General features: G+C 39.9%; 1 protein-coding gene across 3 annotated transcripts in view; it reads right to left on the bottom strand.

Annotated features, from left to right (window-relative positions):
* Positions 1–12,431: 12,431 nt before the first annotated feature.
* The window catches only part of LOC134059946 (E3 ubiquitin-protein ligase TRIM39-like), a 33,708-nt gene continuing 27,653 nt past the window's right edge, over positions 12,432–18,486 (bottom strand). Inside the window, exons 7-9 of one of the 3 annotated variants that reach the window (XR_009935096.1) lie at positions 13,672–18,178; positions 12,818–12,867; positions 12,432–12,576 (exon numbers count right to left, since the gene is read on the bottom strand). Coding sequence is in view for 1 of the 3 variants with exons in the window: in XM_062516503.1 (XP_062372487.1) it covers positions 17,628–18,178 (551 nt within the window). In the remaining 2 variants the exon portion in view is untranslated. Of the gene's footprint in view, positions 12,577–12,627; positions 18,179–18,486 lie in introns of those variants that run through there. The other 2 variants (XR_009935095.1, XM_062516503.1) reach the window with 2 other exon arrangements.

Here is an 18,486-nt window from a genome sequence, read left to right as displayed (position 1 = left end):
TGTGCTCACAGAAAATGATCACATCCAGACAGCCACACCTCACCAGCTCAGATACCACAATATGCTTCTCTATATCTGTATTCTTCAAACCCCCAAACATCTACCTAATAAGTACTGTATTTTCAAGTAAGTTATTGTGTTGACTGCTTATAAGCCTGTAGTTAAATTGTCTTTTTTTGTAGAGACAAAATACCTATAGGGAAGCCTTCAGTCAAATGTTTTACAACTTTAATTCCTTTCACCTGTCATATTGTGTTGTATATGCAAAGAAGACCCCATTTACCCAATGCATTTAAAAGGACACACAACTACATGCATCTTTTTTCAAATCAATGTTTAATTGTATACTGCAAATTGATGTACTTTGTTGTAATCATGGTAACATCATTATATTTCACAACAAAACTGAGACATTTCTGTGACATCATTCATTTGTGTGATCATTACGGAGGTGAGGTCACACCTTTGGCATAGTGCACTGGATACCCCTCTTCACATCCAATCACAATATACACAGTAGCTTTTTTGCCTGTTTTATACTGACAATGTGGCAAACGTTTGCCCTCACTTTTTGAATTGCAAGTGACAACCGGGAAGGTTTGTGTACTAATCCTCAGATGGGCACTTCCTTGATATGGTTCCCCTGCCTTGTTACAAACTTTATTGATCTCATTGGTGCCTGTTTTAATGAAAGTGTTTCTGTCCTTACATAAAGTGCTATTAGGTTCAGAGATCTTCCTGTCATTAATCACAGCATCACACCTGTCTTCCGCCATGCCTCCATTAACATGCTGGTTGATAAAGTTCTTGTAGCGTTCCAACACTTCCGGTGACGGCCCATTGGTGGAATAAACCAGGAACAGCAGGAAAGAAAGCAGGCAGGACTTGAAGAATGTCCTCATGATGAATCCGTTAGAGAACCTAAATTTAAAAAAAAAAACAAGCTATTCATTGATCCAATGTATGTCCTTGAGGTATGAATTTGTTATAGTCTGTGCAAATAAAAAGTAAAATTTTGTAAGATCAGTCGATACATCATGCATTTTCATCTTTGCGGTATGTTTATGTAATGTTTCATTATGACCGCCGCGCAGTGAAGCGGGGGTCATATAGGTTCAGTCAGAGGTATTTGTTTATTTATTTATTTCTTCGCATGAGCAATTTTCTGTCAAGGATTCCTGGGACACTGAAAGACTAGGGTGTACGAAACTTGGTGGGCATGTAGCCCCACAAGGATAGTATAGAACCATTGTTTTTTTGTTTTGGTCGTCCCCACGCCAGACTGGACCCCCCGAAAGTCGGGCAGGGTGGACAGGGGCCATGTCAACCCATCCCATAACCACTCATTTCATGCAAAGCGCCACCTAGTTGAAAACACCCACATGAAAAAGCAAAAATGAGGTGTTGTAATCATAGGTATCTCTGACCTGACATGCCACACACACACACACACACACACTCACTAGTGAACATACACACACAAAGACAAATAAAACACACACATATAAATAAGCAGGCACACACAGACACACAGACACACAATTTCAATTTCAATTTAATGTCGCTTATAGAGCGCCAATACATTACACATGTCTCAAGGCGCTTTACAGAGTGTTAGACATTCAAAGAGAGCCCATGAGTAACAGGGGCAAGGAAAAACTCCCTAGAATTGGAGATACATATAGGAAGAAACCTCAGACAGACCCACGACTCAAGGGCCCAACCCATCTGCCTTGGGTCAGTTACAGTACAGTCATTTGTAGTTTGAAAGTTACAATGACAATGAAAGTTCAAATAGTCCAGTGTAGGGAATAAATTGTCCATTAGTAATCCATTAGTTATTTCTGAAGGTGATGGGTCGCTGGGATCCGAGGGACACACATCCCATTACCCCCACCACACTCACAGGCGAAAACTCAAACACAGAGAAGCACACATACACAAAAGCAAGCACAGACATGCACACACTCATTTACATAAATGTTGCAGTAGGGGATGGAGTAGGAGATGGAAATAAATTGAAAAGAGTGATTTATTTTTGCGGAGAGAATGTGAGCGGCGGTCATCATTTTGTACCACTTTGCAGTACATCTAGTTTACAATTTAAGCAGTCTGCTCACCATACTGTATCTTGTAATCTATGATCTGCTCCTGTTTCAGTATGAACTTTGCCTCTCTTAACCGTGCAGTCCACGAGTCTAGGACATTACACTTTGTTGAATTCATCTAATTGTTCCTCATGGCCCTCTAACAAGCCATTTACTGAGTGTACAAGTCAGGAAAACGGATGGAAAAATTGGACTCACCGACTTCTGTTCTTTGTGACCAAATTGCTTTGGAGCTGCAGGAACCGATAACACAAGGCTAGAGTGTATTACAAACAAGGAGGATTAAGTATCTTTTGCGCTGTTTTTATCTCTGCCTTTTGAGGATGTCCAACTGTCTTTCACACCTTTGCTTGATGCTTCTTCTTTTCTTAGTGCAGAGCACAGCAAAAAAGTGTGAACTTTAAGACTAGTTTTTAACACTATGTACATGTGTCAAATGAATGTTGATCTGACACTGCAGATATCCATCGTGTCACTCTGGGTGCTGAATGTGGTGGTGAAATCATAAATGTCATAACTCAATAGTACAGAAAAGAACAAAAGAACCAAAATAATACCAAAAAGTACACTTAGCCAAAATATTAGTTTCATATAGCTTGATACATATTATCAAGCAAAATGTTAGCTTGATAAAAGCCATACCTTAGCCAAAATATTAGCTTGATATACCAAATACATCCAAATAAAAAACATTTTGAACATGGTACCCCCCTTCTGATTTTTGGCACATTCGCACTCTCATCTAAATCTGAAGAGTCCAAAGAAGAGTCCAAAAGCAAAATCATTTGTGGAATTCCTGCATTCAGACATCGCTTGCACAAATGATCTGAATTTGAAGCTCCATGGCAAAAACAGTGTGTGACCTCATGTCATCTATTTGTGCTTTTCAAAGGAAACTGGAGCTATTCAAAGGTGATATACAGGAGGAGGACCTGCTTCACTTCCCGGTTTTGAAACCCGGTTGGGAGATTTTCCTCTGGGAAAACAGGTCTTGCTGTGTACTGAAAATCCATTCCTGGTGAAAGATTTTACAGAATTCACGAATGAAGGTCTGTCCAAGGGCTAGTGCTGCTTTGAGCTTCAGTAGAACATTGCACTGCAGGAATATCTCTGTGAACCTGCCACGTTTTGGACAAAGATGCAGGTGTCCCAGTCTTTCAGGAAATGGCCCTGCACATTCTCACAATGTTCCCTTCAACATACTCTTGTGAGTCAGCCTTTTCAACCATGACTATAGTAAAGAATAAATACAGGAGTAGGCTACACTCATAATGAACATTTGCACCAGTGCCTACATAGGCTACACCTGGCCCAGCAATATCTCCAATACAAAATCAGACGAAATGTTACTTTTGTCGAGAAACACGATTTTTGTCAATATTAACCCTGGTAATAGTACAGTTCACCACTTATGAGTATTTTCCATCAATCAACAGCTCAAAAAAACATATTTTAGGGTGCAGTGAGTCTTTAAGGTTTTGTGTTCCACAAAATTAATATAGCCTAATATAATAGCTTAATGTGCTTCCCATATATCATTGTGAAATACACAGGCTAGCCTACTAGATGGCTATGAAATAACGAAGTGCTTTACAGATGAACAGCAGATTTAAAATGATTCACATGTTGTTTTTGAGTCACTTTTTATATGAACAGTAGTAGCCTACAGAGGTGGGACAAAGTCATTGTTTGGCAAGTCACAAGTTAGTCTCAATTCATTGCCCTCAAGTCCCGAGTCAAGTCCCGAGTCAAGACAGGCAAGTCCCGAGTCAAGTCCAAGTCAAAGGCCAATAAGTCTCAAGTCAAGTCCCAAGTCCTACGGTCTGACTTTCGAGTCCTTTCGAGTCTTTTTAAAAATCGAGTGAAACAGGTATTTTGTCAATTGAATTTGTGTGTGCTGAAGAGATTAGATTGAGATGCAAATCTGTCTAGCAGAAATGTCAAATGGTATCTCTAGCACATTCTCAATGAAATATAGGCCCTATGTGTTAACATATGTGCTCAATTTGTTAAGAAACCACTGATAGGCCTACACAAGCTGAAATAGTTTTAAAACGTGTGACCATGTTTATTACATTACAAAAATAGGCAAAGCCGTATTGCCATAAGGGGGATACAGATAACTCACAGCAGTGGCAATCCTAGTCTCTGCTCAAACCTCCAGTCCACACACACAGAAAATGGTGTGTCTTGTGTCTATTTCATATTTTGAATTCATAAACTTGACATATTTTGTTAACAATTTATAGCATTTTAGGATCTGCATAATTACTTATAGCTAAAAATATTCAGTAATTTGAATACTTCATATTGATTACACTTGTCTTTAATGATATTACAGGGTGGTGTGTATGTCTAATTGAGTGCCTGTCACTTTAAGAAGTATGTGAACGTAATTAGGTTTCATTCGGTTAGAAAAATAGTCACATAGTTCAAGGATATATGTTTTCATTAAATAAAATGAATGTTCAAAAAACTGACAAGGTAAAGAAAATATTTCTGATGTCATAGAAAATATCTTGCAATGTTAACTTCTATGATTTAGGTAGGTTACCGTGGCATGGCATTGTTGTCCTGTTCACTTTTTCCTTGGTCATGTTTAATTGGGTGGGTGCTTAACTTACTCTACCATGACATGGAGTTTGATATGTATCCAATGAGTAACAACCAGTGCTCAAAATAAAACGTTATAGTAGCCTATTCTCCTCCTGATAATGTTAGTGGAATGGATTTAATGTGAATGTACACAAAAAGACGCAGTGGCTATATGATACAGCGCATGTTTGAGGTGAAAATGTTCCACCTTTTAAAAGCCTAATCCTAATCGTGGTTAAATCCATCAATTAGACACCAGAATCAGTAGGGTAGGCTACCAGTTTTGTTTCATAGTAGCCTACCAGGCATGTCAAAAGCAGGCTAGGATGAAGCTGGGAGGAATTTAACAAGTTCGACACAGTCAGTCGTTTCTTGTTGGTCTCCACGTAATTTTTGTAGGCAAACGACTTAACGAAATAATCTTAGGTATCATTTTGCTGGCGCATTCACGTTCGTTGTCTGGCCCTGCGTGTTGTCTATCTTGTTCTGCGTGGTTGGCCGCTGTCGAATCAAAACAATCTACAGTAAGTGATTTGATTGGATTTTGTGCCGAATACGCGCATTGTCTCACGCACAGGCGCACACACATAAATATAGATAGATCAGTCCGTGTCTACATTTTATCTTTTTGTCTTTCGTTTTTTTTTATGGGAAGTAGCAAGTCTTTACAAGTCAATAGGCGCAAGTCCAAGTGAAAGTCCGAGTCATTGATGTTAAAGTCCAAGTCGAGTTGCAAGTCTTTTTATATTTTGTCAAGTCGAGTCTAAAGTCATCAAATTCATGACTCGAGTCTGACTCGAGTCCAAGTCACATGACTCGAGTCCACACCTCTGGTAGCCTACAACATGATATTATTGTCATCAGAAAAACCTAATGTTTAGGTATTTTTATTTAGCTTTCGCTAATCATCTGTAGTTGCTGATATTTTGTTACTCTATGATTATTTTTTGTTTGGGGGGGTGTTGGCGTTTGGGGGCCTCCCTGTCCATTTAAGCTTAGGGCCTCCAGAAGCTCAGCAGCGGCCCTGGGCCCTCACACCTTGTTTACCCAAGTTTAAAGAACTGGTGCACAAAGGATGCACAGTGATGTGGACAGAACACATCATCCTTTGTGCATAGTTCATGTTCCATATAAATCAGGATCTGGCGAGAGTCAGGTTACTCTATCCGCTGCTCCTCCCCTCTCTCACTACCGCGGTACTGTGTGGTCTGTGAGTAGCCTATCGATCCCCTGCCTCATACTGGCCACATAAGACTCTCCACTCCAGTCATAGGCACTCCGTGCACCCCGTGAACTGGTTTTGGTTTATACTTTTTGCATGCAACACTCAGTATCGCCTAGGGCAGCCAATGGGCTAGGGCCGGCCCTGCCTGTATTTGATTAAGGCTTTTATAAATGTGTGCATCAATTCTTTTGTTCTTTTCTTTTCAAATAATTTTTCCATCTCTTATCATCTATGACTTCCTCCTGTTTCAGTATGAACTTTGACTCTCTTATCAGTGCAGTCCATGACCTTCTACAATACACTTTGTTGAAGTCATCTAATTACTCATCATGATTCATGGCCCTCTAACAAGCCATTTACTGAGTGTTCAACAATCTCTACAAAGTCAAACAAATGTATGGAAATGTGTAAATGTGACCAAGTTGCTTTAGTTGCTTTAGCGCTGCAGGAATTGATAACTCAAGGCTGGGGTGTATTACAAACAAGGATGATGAAGTATCTCTTCCTCTGTTTTCATCTAGAGAGCTGCCTTTTGAGGATATGCAACTGTCTTTCACACCTTTGCTTGATGCGTATTTTCTTAGAACAGAGCACAGCAAAAAAAGTGTTAACTTTAAGACTAGGGTTTTTTTTAACACTGTAGGCCTAACATGCGTGAAACTAATGTTGATCTGGCACTGCAGATATCGATCTAGTCACTCTGGGTGCTGAATGTGGTGGTGAAATCATAAATGTCTTAACTCAACAGTACTACTGAAAGGAACAAAAGGACCAAAATGATACCACACATGTTCCTAAGTGTATGTTTATTATCAGCAACAGGCTTGATGTCAAACGACTGCATGCTTTATGATGATTCAGTAGACCCGATGCACTATTATGAAAGGTCTTAGGAAGTTGCTGGAGCTGTCCTCATGAAGTGCATTTTTCTGAACCAAATAAATGATGTACTATAATGATTCATTGATTATAATATTGTGTAATTACATTACATGTAACTAATGTTACCATACATGTGCACACATTTTCAAACATGAAATGTAACATTTTTTTTCACATTTTTTTAATGCAAGTTTTATTTTCAAACAACACAAATGTCTGCATAGATTGCATGTTTTACATCACATCATATTCTCTGTAGGTACATATTACAGGGCTAACTGGGCACTGTATACCAGGGCAGTGTCATCTCAGCGACAGACCTGAGCATTGTTTCCTGGCACCTGCATTCTGTAGCGCTCGTAGTGAACGGGCAGACACTGGTTAGCCACGGCATCGCATGCCACCACCACCGGGTGTTGTAACCGCAGCAGACGCCGAATGATGCAGCGCTTGTGAGGCCGCTTCTGGCTCCAGACGGCGTAGACGAGAAACGACCTCCGACTGATACAGAGGTTTTGATCCAGGTTGACGCCGCTGCCTTGGCAGATGGACTGGACGGCCATCTCATCCGTCCTCTGGATGAAGGACTGGAGGGGGACTCTACCGCACAACCCTCTGCTGTCTAGATATCGGCTCCATAAGTGCTTATGGTTGGTGTCGAACTGAGAGCCCAGGATGTGCTTTCGCCTGAAGAAGTTGTAGCCATTGTTGTTGTTGGCACGCATGCACGGGCGCGGGTTGAAGCCAACGCCCACGATAGCCCTGGTGATGTTTTCATCGTGGTTGCCGTGAACAAAGGTCAAAGGCAAGACCATGGCAATGATGAAACAGGCAGAAGGCACAAGCTTCATTTCCTTCTCCTTTTTTCGATAAAAAGAAGATCATATTTAATCATTTGATTTTGAAATGTTTTTTTTTTTTTTTTAAAGAAGTTTAAAGAAAAGATTAAGCAGTTATATACCCAAAAATTTAAATGTGTTCTAGCCTATTTTATGATCTGCAGTAGCAGTAGGTGGGTACTTACCTCAGTTTGTCTGCCCTGTAATTTCTCTTTGGGGATGAATAAAGTACGTCTATCTATCTAGTTGTAATGCATTCTGACAGACTATTTCCCACATAGCTTGGTACAGTTTAAGTAATACATGACAGGAAAAGGAGATTGCATCTGTCCTCACAAGTGATTCCTCATTTTTCATTGCATAAACTGCCAAATACACACATCCCTGAGTTTGAACACTCAGAAACAGAGCTAAATAGTGTTTGCCAGCAATAGACTGTCAGAGTGTTTTAACTTTTTGCTTATGTACATCGGAATACATCTAATCTACTGTAATACTATAGCATGTACAGGGTACAGTACATCCAGTACATTTATTACTATGGGTGACATTGACCCTCCCACATGCAAAAAGCTGTTGGTGGTTTCCTGAACATGAAATCAGAGAGAGAGAGAGAGAGAGAGAGAGAGAGAGAGAGAGAGGGCGGGGAGGGGCGGGGTACTTGAGGGGCTACATAGAACCATGCAGGGTTTAAAGAACCCTTAGAGGTTCCTTTGATGACTCTTCAGAATTGTTTAAATAACCATTTAGGGGTACCATATGAAGCATGCAATATAACCATTTTTGGTTCTATATAGCACCTTTTTTTCTAATAGCATTTTTCCACCGCCAGAGAACCAGCTCTGTTCCTGTTCATGAACCAACATTTGAACCATTCAAAGCCTTTGACCAAACAAAAGTTGATTCGGAACTTGAACCAGAAAATTGTCAACTAGCGATACACTGCAGACATTGACCAGCATTGTAAACAACTAATTTCTGCCATTTTTGCCACTTGGTCGCATAAATGATCACATCCAGACAGCCACACCTCACCAGCTCAAATGCCACACCAATATGCTGATGTTTTTATGTGCTTTCACTTCTTTTAACCCTCAAACATTCAATAATTCGGATACTCAAGTAACTGGTTGTGTTGACTGCTTGTGAGTCCGTAATTAAGCTGCTTTTTCTAGAGACAAATTATCCAGAAATGACGGGTATCCCCTCATATGGATGTTTCAGGAAAGCAGCCAAAATGTTTATCAATGCCTTCAATTAATTTATTTCACATATTGCATATTTCACAAACAAATGGTTATTTAGCCTACCCAATTTATTAAAAAAGAATCCCATGACCAACCATGTTTTCATTGTGAAATGAAGACAATGTTTAATTATATCAAAGTATCTGGACATTTCAGCAGTGAATAAAGCATTCATTTTGTAAGAATGAATGAAAAGCATATCAAAGGTCATTACGTAGTTTACATGTTTTGCCATTTACATTGCGTCTCTTCCTTCTGGAACCATCATAGTGAACAGATACACACCTTTCTGAATTTTTTTTACCTGGCCTATCGTTGTTACTGAGGTCAATTGCATCACAAGCCACAATAACGTAATGAGGGGAGCATTGTACATTGATCTCCGACTTTTTACGATGCCTTCTACTTGTACTACGTACAACATCACAAACTGTAAATTTCTCTCTACTGATGCAAAGATTTCTCTCATAAGCAACACTCTCTCCATTACAGATATTTACAACATCAGAAGCATCAGACTGCCTTCGAACTCTTCCCCACAGGTCCTTCCTCCTCAGATATTTTTCCCATGCTCTTGTGTTTCTTGTGTTGAAGTCTTCAGGATATGCCTGCTCTTAAACTTGCTGAACTTATCAAAGGCGTTGTTATTTAGGCTGCATGGGTTGTTGTTGTAATGTGGTGGTGACCCGAAAGGGAAAACTGAATGGTTGCCAGGGTGATGATGACCAACAGTCTTACTCTGAGTGATTTCCAGAAGGGAAACGAGTAGAACGAGAGCTACTACAACTTTCATGATTCAGGCCTTGATGAGGCAAAGAAAGAGAAATAAAGATAGAAAGAAACAGAGTCATTTAAATATCCACAGATGTGTACATACAGAGTCGTGTGTTTCAATCATTCTGGAATGTCATTGAAACTATAGTGAATCTAAATGAATATAGTGATTCTCAATGAATCTCTAACAACAAAATTTAGTCTAACTCACAGCATATTACCCCAATCAAGACTTGTCCTTCTCCTCAAGTAGATATGACTGTCTGTTCTTTAACACATACAGTACAGTAGCAGAACTTCAGAACTATCAAGACAGTTTTATTTCACACTCACCAGCCAATAGCTGGTTCAATCTAACACTATCTCTGATGGCTGGCTGTGCATGCTATCGGCTGCACAATTTAATGTTCCTCTTTCTGCAATAAACTATTTCTGCTTGTTGACTTGGTTGCTTGCAGTGACAAGAAGAGGGTGAAGATAATAACTCACACACACACACACACACCCACACACACACACACACACACACACACACACACACACACACACACACACACACACACACACACACACACACACTACACACATGCATGTCTGCGCTATACTGTATGAGGTTTGCATAAGATAAGACATCATTATTTGCTGGATAAACAAAATAGCAAGCGTGTGACAGGAAAAGTGCTTAAAGTGATGCTTTAAGGACATGATTATTAGGATGATCATTACCAAAGCTGGCCATCAGTCTTGATCTGACTGATTTCAAGAAGGGAGATGAGTGGAGTGTGAGTTAAGGCTTTCATGATTCAGTCCTTGACAGAGAGAAAGAGGGATAGGTAGAATGGGAAAGAGATACATAAAAAGAGAGAGACATAGAGAGAGAGAGAGCGAGAGAGAGGTGTGAAATAAGATACACTGAAGCCATATACAGAGAACAGAGTTTTCCAATGAATCATTCAAAGGAGGATCTGCACACTGCTTTTCTCTCATGCTGCACTCATTGTGTTTTCAAACTAAACTTTGGGTCAGAACTTCAACAGATTATATAATGTATACCCTTGGAAAAGGAACAGCCGGAGAACAGGTGACCTTTGACCTCTGCTCCTCAGAAAGACACCTAGCCCTCCTCACTCACCTTGCTACACTGACTACCGTTGGCCGCCCGCATCAAATTCAAGACTCAACACTTGCCTACAAAGCTCTGCTCCCACCTACTTGAATGCCCTCATACAGGCATATGCTACGACCGCTGCGCTCCTCAGCCGAGCGACGTCTAGCTCTTCCACCAACACGCAGGCCAATCCAAACTTTTCTCATCTGTTGGTGGAACGCACTACCTGTTCTTACTAGAGAAGGGACATCCCTCACCATCTTCAAAGATGTCTGAAAACTCAGCTCTTCAGAGAACATCTCCTTTCATAGCACTACTACAGACAATTGCACTCATTGATGCACTTATTACACTCATTGACGCACTTATTGTGGGGTTTTTTTTTTCATTCTTAGAATTGCTCTTAAAAGTTTTAAATGTTTTTACTATGTTGTAAGTCGCTTTGGTTAAAAAGTGTCAGACAAATGTAATGTAATGTAATCCTGATGGTCGACAAACACCCTGATTTTCTGTGGCTTTGTCTCGAGGGAGTGGCTGACCCTGACATCGTCCAGCACTGTGTACTGGCCCTTCCCATACAGCACGAGGGCACAGTAACCCTCACTTGGCTTGAAAGAGATTGCCCCCCCTCTGATTGGGCTCTTCACTTGCCAATACCATCTTTCACCAGCAGGTGTCTGTAAAGAGCTGCAGTCCTTGTGTCTTAGCCAACATAGATGGGACTGTTTTTTAAAATGTTTAGCTAGTATAACTCTTTTTTTATCTTTTGGTGATTATGTAGATTTTTTTCCTTTTGCTATTGCTTGTCTAAAATGAATTGAGGTGGAATTGGATGGATTAATGTTGAGGTAGAAAAGTAAACATGATAATTTAAATCATTTTAAATCACCACAAATTAAACTGCATTCACCTTTAAGTCAGGTTAACAAACACATTTTAACCTAATTTTACAGTGTAGCATAAACCTCAGCAATGCAAGTTTACCTGATTGTTTAATAATTCTCCACCTCAAAATTCAGTAACACACATTTTACGCAAATAATCTCAACGAAAGACAATGGATGTTTCAGAGGAAGCTTTCAGTCAGAAGTGTTATACCTTTAATTCCTTTCACCTGTCATATTGTGCTGTATATTATGCAAATAAGAAGCAATTTACCCAATGCATTTAAAAAGAATCACAACCAAGCATGTATTTATTTTCAAATCAATGTTTAATTGTGTACATTGATAGAATCATTGCAACATCATTATATTTCACAACCAATCTGTGACATTTCTGTGACATCATTCATTTGTGTGATCATTATGGAGGTGAGGTCACACCTTTGGCATAGTGCACTGGATACCCCTCTTCACATCCAATCACAATATACACAGTAGCTTTTTTGCCTGTTTTATACTGACAATGTGGCAAACGTTTGCCCTCACTTTTTGAATTGCAAGTGACAACCGGGAAGGTTTGTGTACTAATCCTCAGATGGGCACTTCCTTGATATGGTTCCCCTGCCTTGTTACAAACTTTATTGATCTCATTGGTGCCTGCTTTAATGAAAGTGTTTTTGTCCTTACATAAAGTGCTATCAGGTTCAGAGATCTTCCTGCCATTAATCACAGCATCACACCTGCCTTCCGCCATGTCATCCTTAACATGCTGGTTGATAAAGTTCTTGTAGCGTTCCTAAACTCCCTCTGACGGCCCATTGGCTCTGCTTGCAAGGGTGGAATAAACCAGGAACAGCAGGAAAGAAAGCAGGCAGGGCTTGAAGAATGTCATCATGATGAATCCGTTAGAGAACCTAAATAAAATACAAGCTATTCATTGACCCAATCCACTGTATGTGTTTGAAATAGGAATTTGTTGTATTTATTGTGCATATAAAAAGTAACAATTTGTAAGATCAGATACATCATGCACTTACATCGTTTTTAGTCTCTATCAACATACATTTATCGTACATCTGTAAGAACTAAGAATCTTTAAGTGATAATAAGCAGAATGTTTACACCACATACTATCCAAAACACCAAGTGGCCTACCTTTCTGTCAATTACTCCTTTTTGTTTGTCTAGCTAAGATGTATTGTGCTCTGTAAGCAAATTAAGTTTACCTTGAAACCGCAAAAGTTCACTTCCTTTATATACGGCTTTCTGTACCACCTAAAGAGTAACCATTTAAACTAACTTCAATAACCATAGCCATAATACCATCATGAAATTTCACAGTCTAAAACCCCATTCCATACTCTTTCTGGAGATCCGTTCAATTCATTGGTATAGCCTGTCATACCCCTGTAATGGGCAGATCAAATATCATCCAAATTGATTCATTTTCAGTTTTGTGTTTCTATATTTCCAACAAAAATGCAATATAGACACCTCCTAATTACTTTTTCAAAACTTGTGTAATGGGGCATCCAATGTAGGGGTTTGAAAATAATCTGCATTTTTTCTTCTGATTTCACAAGATTGAAACACAGTCAGTATCAACACATACAGCTTACAAATGTACAAGTAGAATCTATAGGTAGCAATCATTATTCATAGAAAATTTGAAGTCTTTAGCTTTAGCTTTAGCTTTAACTTTTTGAGATAATGACATCTGAACTTTGCTGCAGATTTAGATGAGGGTGCAAATGTGAATAATCAGACGGAGGGTACCATGTTCAAAATTGTTTTTCTCTGGATGTATTAGGTATTCCAAGGTAATATTTTGGCAAAGTTAGTTTAAATGGTTACTCTTTAGATGGTAAAAGTTTGAAGCAAATCTGAGATGGTCAAGCAGAAAGTTTCTCTAAAATCCATTGAATTGAGGTGGAATGACCCATAAAGTATACATTGGAAAAATTTAACTTCATCTTTAGCCTAGACCTCTGAAATGTTCAGTTACTTACGTTCAACGTTTCAGTGTTTGGTTGCAATGGTGTCGAAGTGCTCTTGTTGAGACAGACAGCTCAGGATGTCCAAAGTAGTCAGTAATGTCACGATATATATACAAAATGTGTCATCATCTGATGTTACTCCATCCCAGAGTAATACCTTCCCTGGAATTATATCAGCAATATCTGCACTTTCTTGCGAATTCTGTATTGCAGGTCAGACATTTCATCATTACACAATCCTTATGTTTGTTAGATTAGATTAGATTAGATTAGATTCAACTTTATTGTTGTTGCAAAAGGAACAACAACCAGTACAACAAAATGCAGTTTAATATCTAACCAGAAGTACAATCATGAAAAAGTGCTAATTTTCTTCAGTGCATAAAAATACTTAAACCACAGGATGCAGTATGATCCATCATGGAAAAAAAGTGTATTGGGTCTGAGTAATCATAATCCATAATCCATATACAGTATAACCTAAATTTAATTTAATAGTAAGCCATGCACCTATCCCATCATATAGATTTTAAAGGCTTACAAACAATAAAGGCTTTTATTATTTTATTACTTTTATTATTATTATGTCTTCATCGAGGTTTATTTGTCTGTCTGTCTATCTGTTTGTTTGTTTGTTTGTTTGTTTGTTTGTTTGTTCGCAAGATCACTAGAGAACTCAAAAAGTTCTGGAAGGATTTCAAGTCAATTTTCAAGGAAGGTCTGAATTGACCCAAGGAAGAAACCACTGGGAGTGATCCGGATCACCATCAGGATCCAGAAGGCGGATATATTTTCGCTTTGCGGAGGTTTGCGCTTGCGCTCTCTGAGTGCTTTTCTAGTTTGTTTTATTTATTATTGAAGTAGGCTATAATTTACAGAACATTATAAGAAACAGATTTTTGTACTCCCAGTACAGAGGTTACTATGGTTATGTGAAAACATTTAATGTCAGTCTGGCTGGATACCCCCACCTCCTATATGGCCTGCTGTCTTCCCTCTCAGTAAGGGATGCATGCAGCTGTTTTACTCAAGATAGCTCAATATACCTGTATGTCCCTTGTCTCCCTTATGACGGTTCACTCTGGTGTTCTATCGTTTTATTGAATTAAAGGGATATTCCACCTTTTGGGGAATTAAGCTAATTCTCCACCTCCCCTCGAACAAAACAATACATTTACCTTTTTTATACGATATTTACCTTTTTCCCGTTCATCCAGCCATTCTGTGATTCTGGTGATACAACTTTTAGCTCGGGCTAGCATAGATCATCTGTTTAGACCATTAGCATCTCGCCTGCTAGCCTCACGTTTAAAAGTGAATAAGGCCCTGTTTACACGACGACTTTTTTCTTTAAAACTGTGTTTTTTTTCATCAATTAGGCCTTGCGTTTACACGACGACACCATTTTGGAGGCTGAAAACTATGGTTTTTCGAAAACTGCTTCCAAGGTGGAGGTTTTTGAAAACCCCGTTTTCGTTTTGCCGTGTAAAGGCACATCTGGGGTTTTTATAACCCCACCTCGAACTTCTAGTCCAGTCCCCGCGCTTGACCTCACCTGACTAGACCCTTGGCAGAACAACAACAATGCTGGATCACAGATCTGCTGCACTTGTTGACAATGCTGGAACAAAACGTTGCAATTCTGCATGATTTCGACGACCAAGGACAATGCATAAACAATAACCTGCGCCAAAATAGTCTAGGCTACTTTTAAATCCACCACCTCCCCCTGCTAGAAGAGTTAATGAACACGTAGCCTATAATCAACTTAATGCAGAACTAGCCTACGCGCACACATTTTGTTTGAGCAGGAGTACGCACACAGCAACTAGCCTAGCCTACTTGTGGCTGCGATGCAAATAACTCAATTTAATTTAGCACAGACAGAGCATGCTCAACGAATTCTCTCACAAACAGCTGGTGGAAATCCCGACACTTTCAACGACATGAAACTTAATAGTAAACCATCGAATATCCCCCAGATTTCAGTGTTCATCAGTCCCAACATTTAGCGATATAATCAGACAGTCTAAAAGTAGGCTAAATTAAATCCCAAACCATACCGAAAATATTTTGATAGCCATTCCAACGAAACGTCTCACAAATACCTCGAAATACACTGCCACACAGGCTGCCCTGTGCTTTGCGTAGCCCAAATAAATAAAATAGCCTACCCTAAATCATTTGGAGTGTCTGATACCACAATAGCTACTGGCACGCATGGCCTCCTTTACATTTCAGTAAATAATGTAGGCGAATGTCCGTCGCCTATATTAACCGTGCATGCGAAATAAAGGGTTGCCAACTTCAGGTGTTTGGCGGCGGGCAGTTCTGATAGACATTCGATATTATTCTAGGGGGCCATATACAATAACATTACAAGACAGAAACTGAAAAGCAATACTGTGCATTAGCTCTCAATGGTTGTGCAAACATTCACGATATAGAGTGTGCTTGACATTATCTTACATTTCTGTTTAGATTTTGAGAGCGCTCATTGACGAGGAAAGGCATTTGCATAGCTACTGTCGGGAACACCCACTGGCGTGCTTCTTCTGGGCAACTTGGCGTTTTCACCTCTGTGTGTAAACGCAAATGTTTTTTTGACCGGTTTCGTTAAAGGTGTGAAAGCGGTGAAGACAAAAACGACCAGCGTTGTCATGTAAATGAGCCTTAAGGCTACGTTTACACGACAACGCTGGGCGTTTTTGTCTTTAAAGCTTTCACACCTTTGGTCAAATATTAAAAAAGTGGGAAAAAGATTAAAGTGATCAATTATCAAACCCATCCCAAAATCTATAAAAGATGACCCTATAATGACAGTCTATAAAATCTACTCAGGTGTCCTTAACAACAGACTTAATACGTTTTTGGAGGTTTATGGAGGGTTGGTAGATGAATAGAATGGTTTTAGGAAAAACAGGGCCTGTATTGTTCATATTTATGTGTTATCCTCTGTGGTAAGAGCTCGTCTGGACAAGGGTAAAAGTACTTTTACCTGCTTTGTTGACTTCAAAAAGGCGTTTGATTGTGTTAACCGAGACCTTTTGTTGTTTAAATGACTTTCATTTGGTATCAATGGAAAATTCTACAATGCTATAAAAGCTCTTTACAAAGAACCCATTGCTTGTGTACAAATAAATAATTTGGCACTGGCAGACCTACTCAGGTGTGGCATGCATGACACAGAAAAGAGGTCACATCATTTCTAAGTATATCTGACTTTAAAGGTACTAATGGGAATATGATGTTAGTCTACAGTTTGTGTGTGTGTGTGTGTGTGTGTGTGTGTGTCATGTTGCATTACAAATGCATCTAATTTTGTTTTATTGTTTTATTTTTTCTAACCTACCCTGTGCGGCTTTTTGTAAGTTAGTGTTAAGATGGTTCAGGCTAGTGGTCTTAAACTCCCAACCTGCATGCCAAATCCGGCCCACAAGACTGTTTCTTGGGTGGTTTAAATTTGAGATTCGGCCCGCATACCAATTGTGTGTTTTGTCTCATCCATTTGTTTCTGAATAGCAGCATCTGAACAAAGCCAATTGCATCGGTTAGCACTGCTATGAGTCAGCTAAACAAAATATTCAAAAGATCTCACAAGGGAACCAACACAGCTATCTCTTGCAAATACGTGGTAGTTGTGGTAGAAAATGTGAATGCAACTCATTCCTTATCATTCAACAATGAAGAAACAACCTGTCTGCTTTGCACAAAGACAAAAAACACCTTAAGCGCTTGATTTCTTACAGTGACAACAAGAGAGGGGGAAGATAAAGCTTCATAACAGTGTTGACTTTTTAAAAAATTACAAGAAATATAAATAAACAGTTGTCATTGATTATTTTTGTGAGACACGCATGTATAGCTGTGCTACACATACACACTCCCTCATATAAAAGCATATACTAAAATATTATCTCATCAGACTTTAGGGAGTTTGACACAAATTATCCTATAGAACCTAGTGGTCACTGTTTGACAGGGGATATGACCAACGGCTCTGAGTTCTTCTGTCCGTTGGAAAGATGGGGGCTGAAGTAGGGGAAGAGCTTCATGCCCTTGGGGAAAGAACAGCCAGTGAACGAGTAGATGTGACCTTTGACCTCTGCATCATAGAATGACACCAAGCCCTCGTCGCGATCGACAAACACCCCCACCTTCCGTGGCTTCGTCTGTAGGGGGAGGCTGACCCTGGGATCGTCCAGAGCTGCGTACTGGCCCTCCCCGTACAGCACGAGGGCCCAGTAACCCTCACTGGGCTTGAAAGAGATCGCCCCCTTACGATTGGCCTCCTCGCTCGCCACTCCAATGTCCCAGCCGGTCTTGTCCCCCACCTCCACCTCCCAGTAGATGGGGCCGCTGGAGCTCAGTGCATTATGTGCCAGGACGCTGCCGAACGTGTCGAACCTCTGGGGACCGTCAGGGACATCCAGCCTCTCGTCCCCGTAGGTCACCTCCCTCCCATCCTCGGACACGATCAGTTGGGGGTGGGCTGTGTCTGGGTCCAGGGTTATGTCAACTGATACAACAGATAAGACATCAGAAGGTTAGAACGAGCAAGCATTAAAGAGAATCAATGAAAAGAGTAGAAATGAGTTCTAATTAATTACGTATATCACATCTACTAAATGTCCATCCAACAGCCATGAATTATTTGTCATCCAAGTATGGAATACAAACAAATGATCAAATCTGCAGAATTGTTTGCTGAAAATGCATGTGTTCAGGGACAGACTGGGGCTTAAAACAGGCCCTGGACTTTCTCCCAGAAAGGCTTACTATCATTCGCACACACATTAGGTGCCTATCATGATACAGTCAATATTA

This window comes from Sardina pilchardus, chromosome 16 (genome assembly GCF_963854185.1).
Source record: "Sardina pilchardus chromosome 16, fSarPil1.1, whole genome shotgun sequence".
NCBI lineage: Eukaryota > Metazoa > Chordata > Actinopteri > Clupeiformes > Clupeidae > Sardina > Sardina pilchardus.
This window is presented reverse-complemented; position numbering and strand designations above follow the sequence as displayed.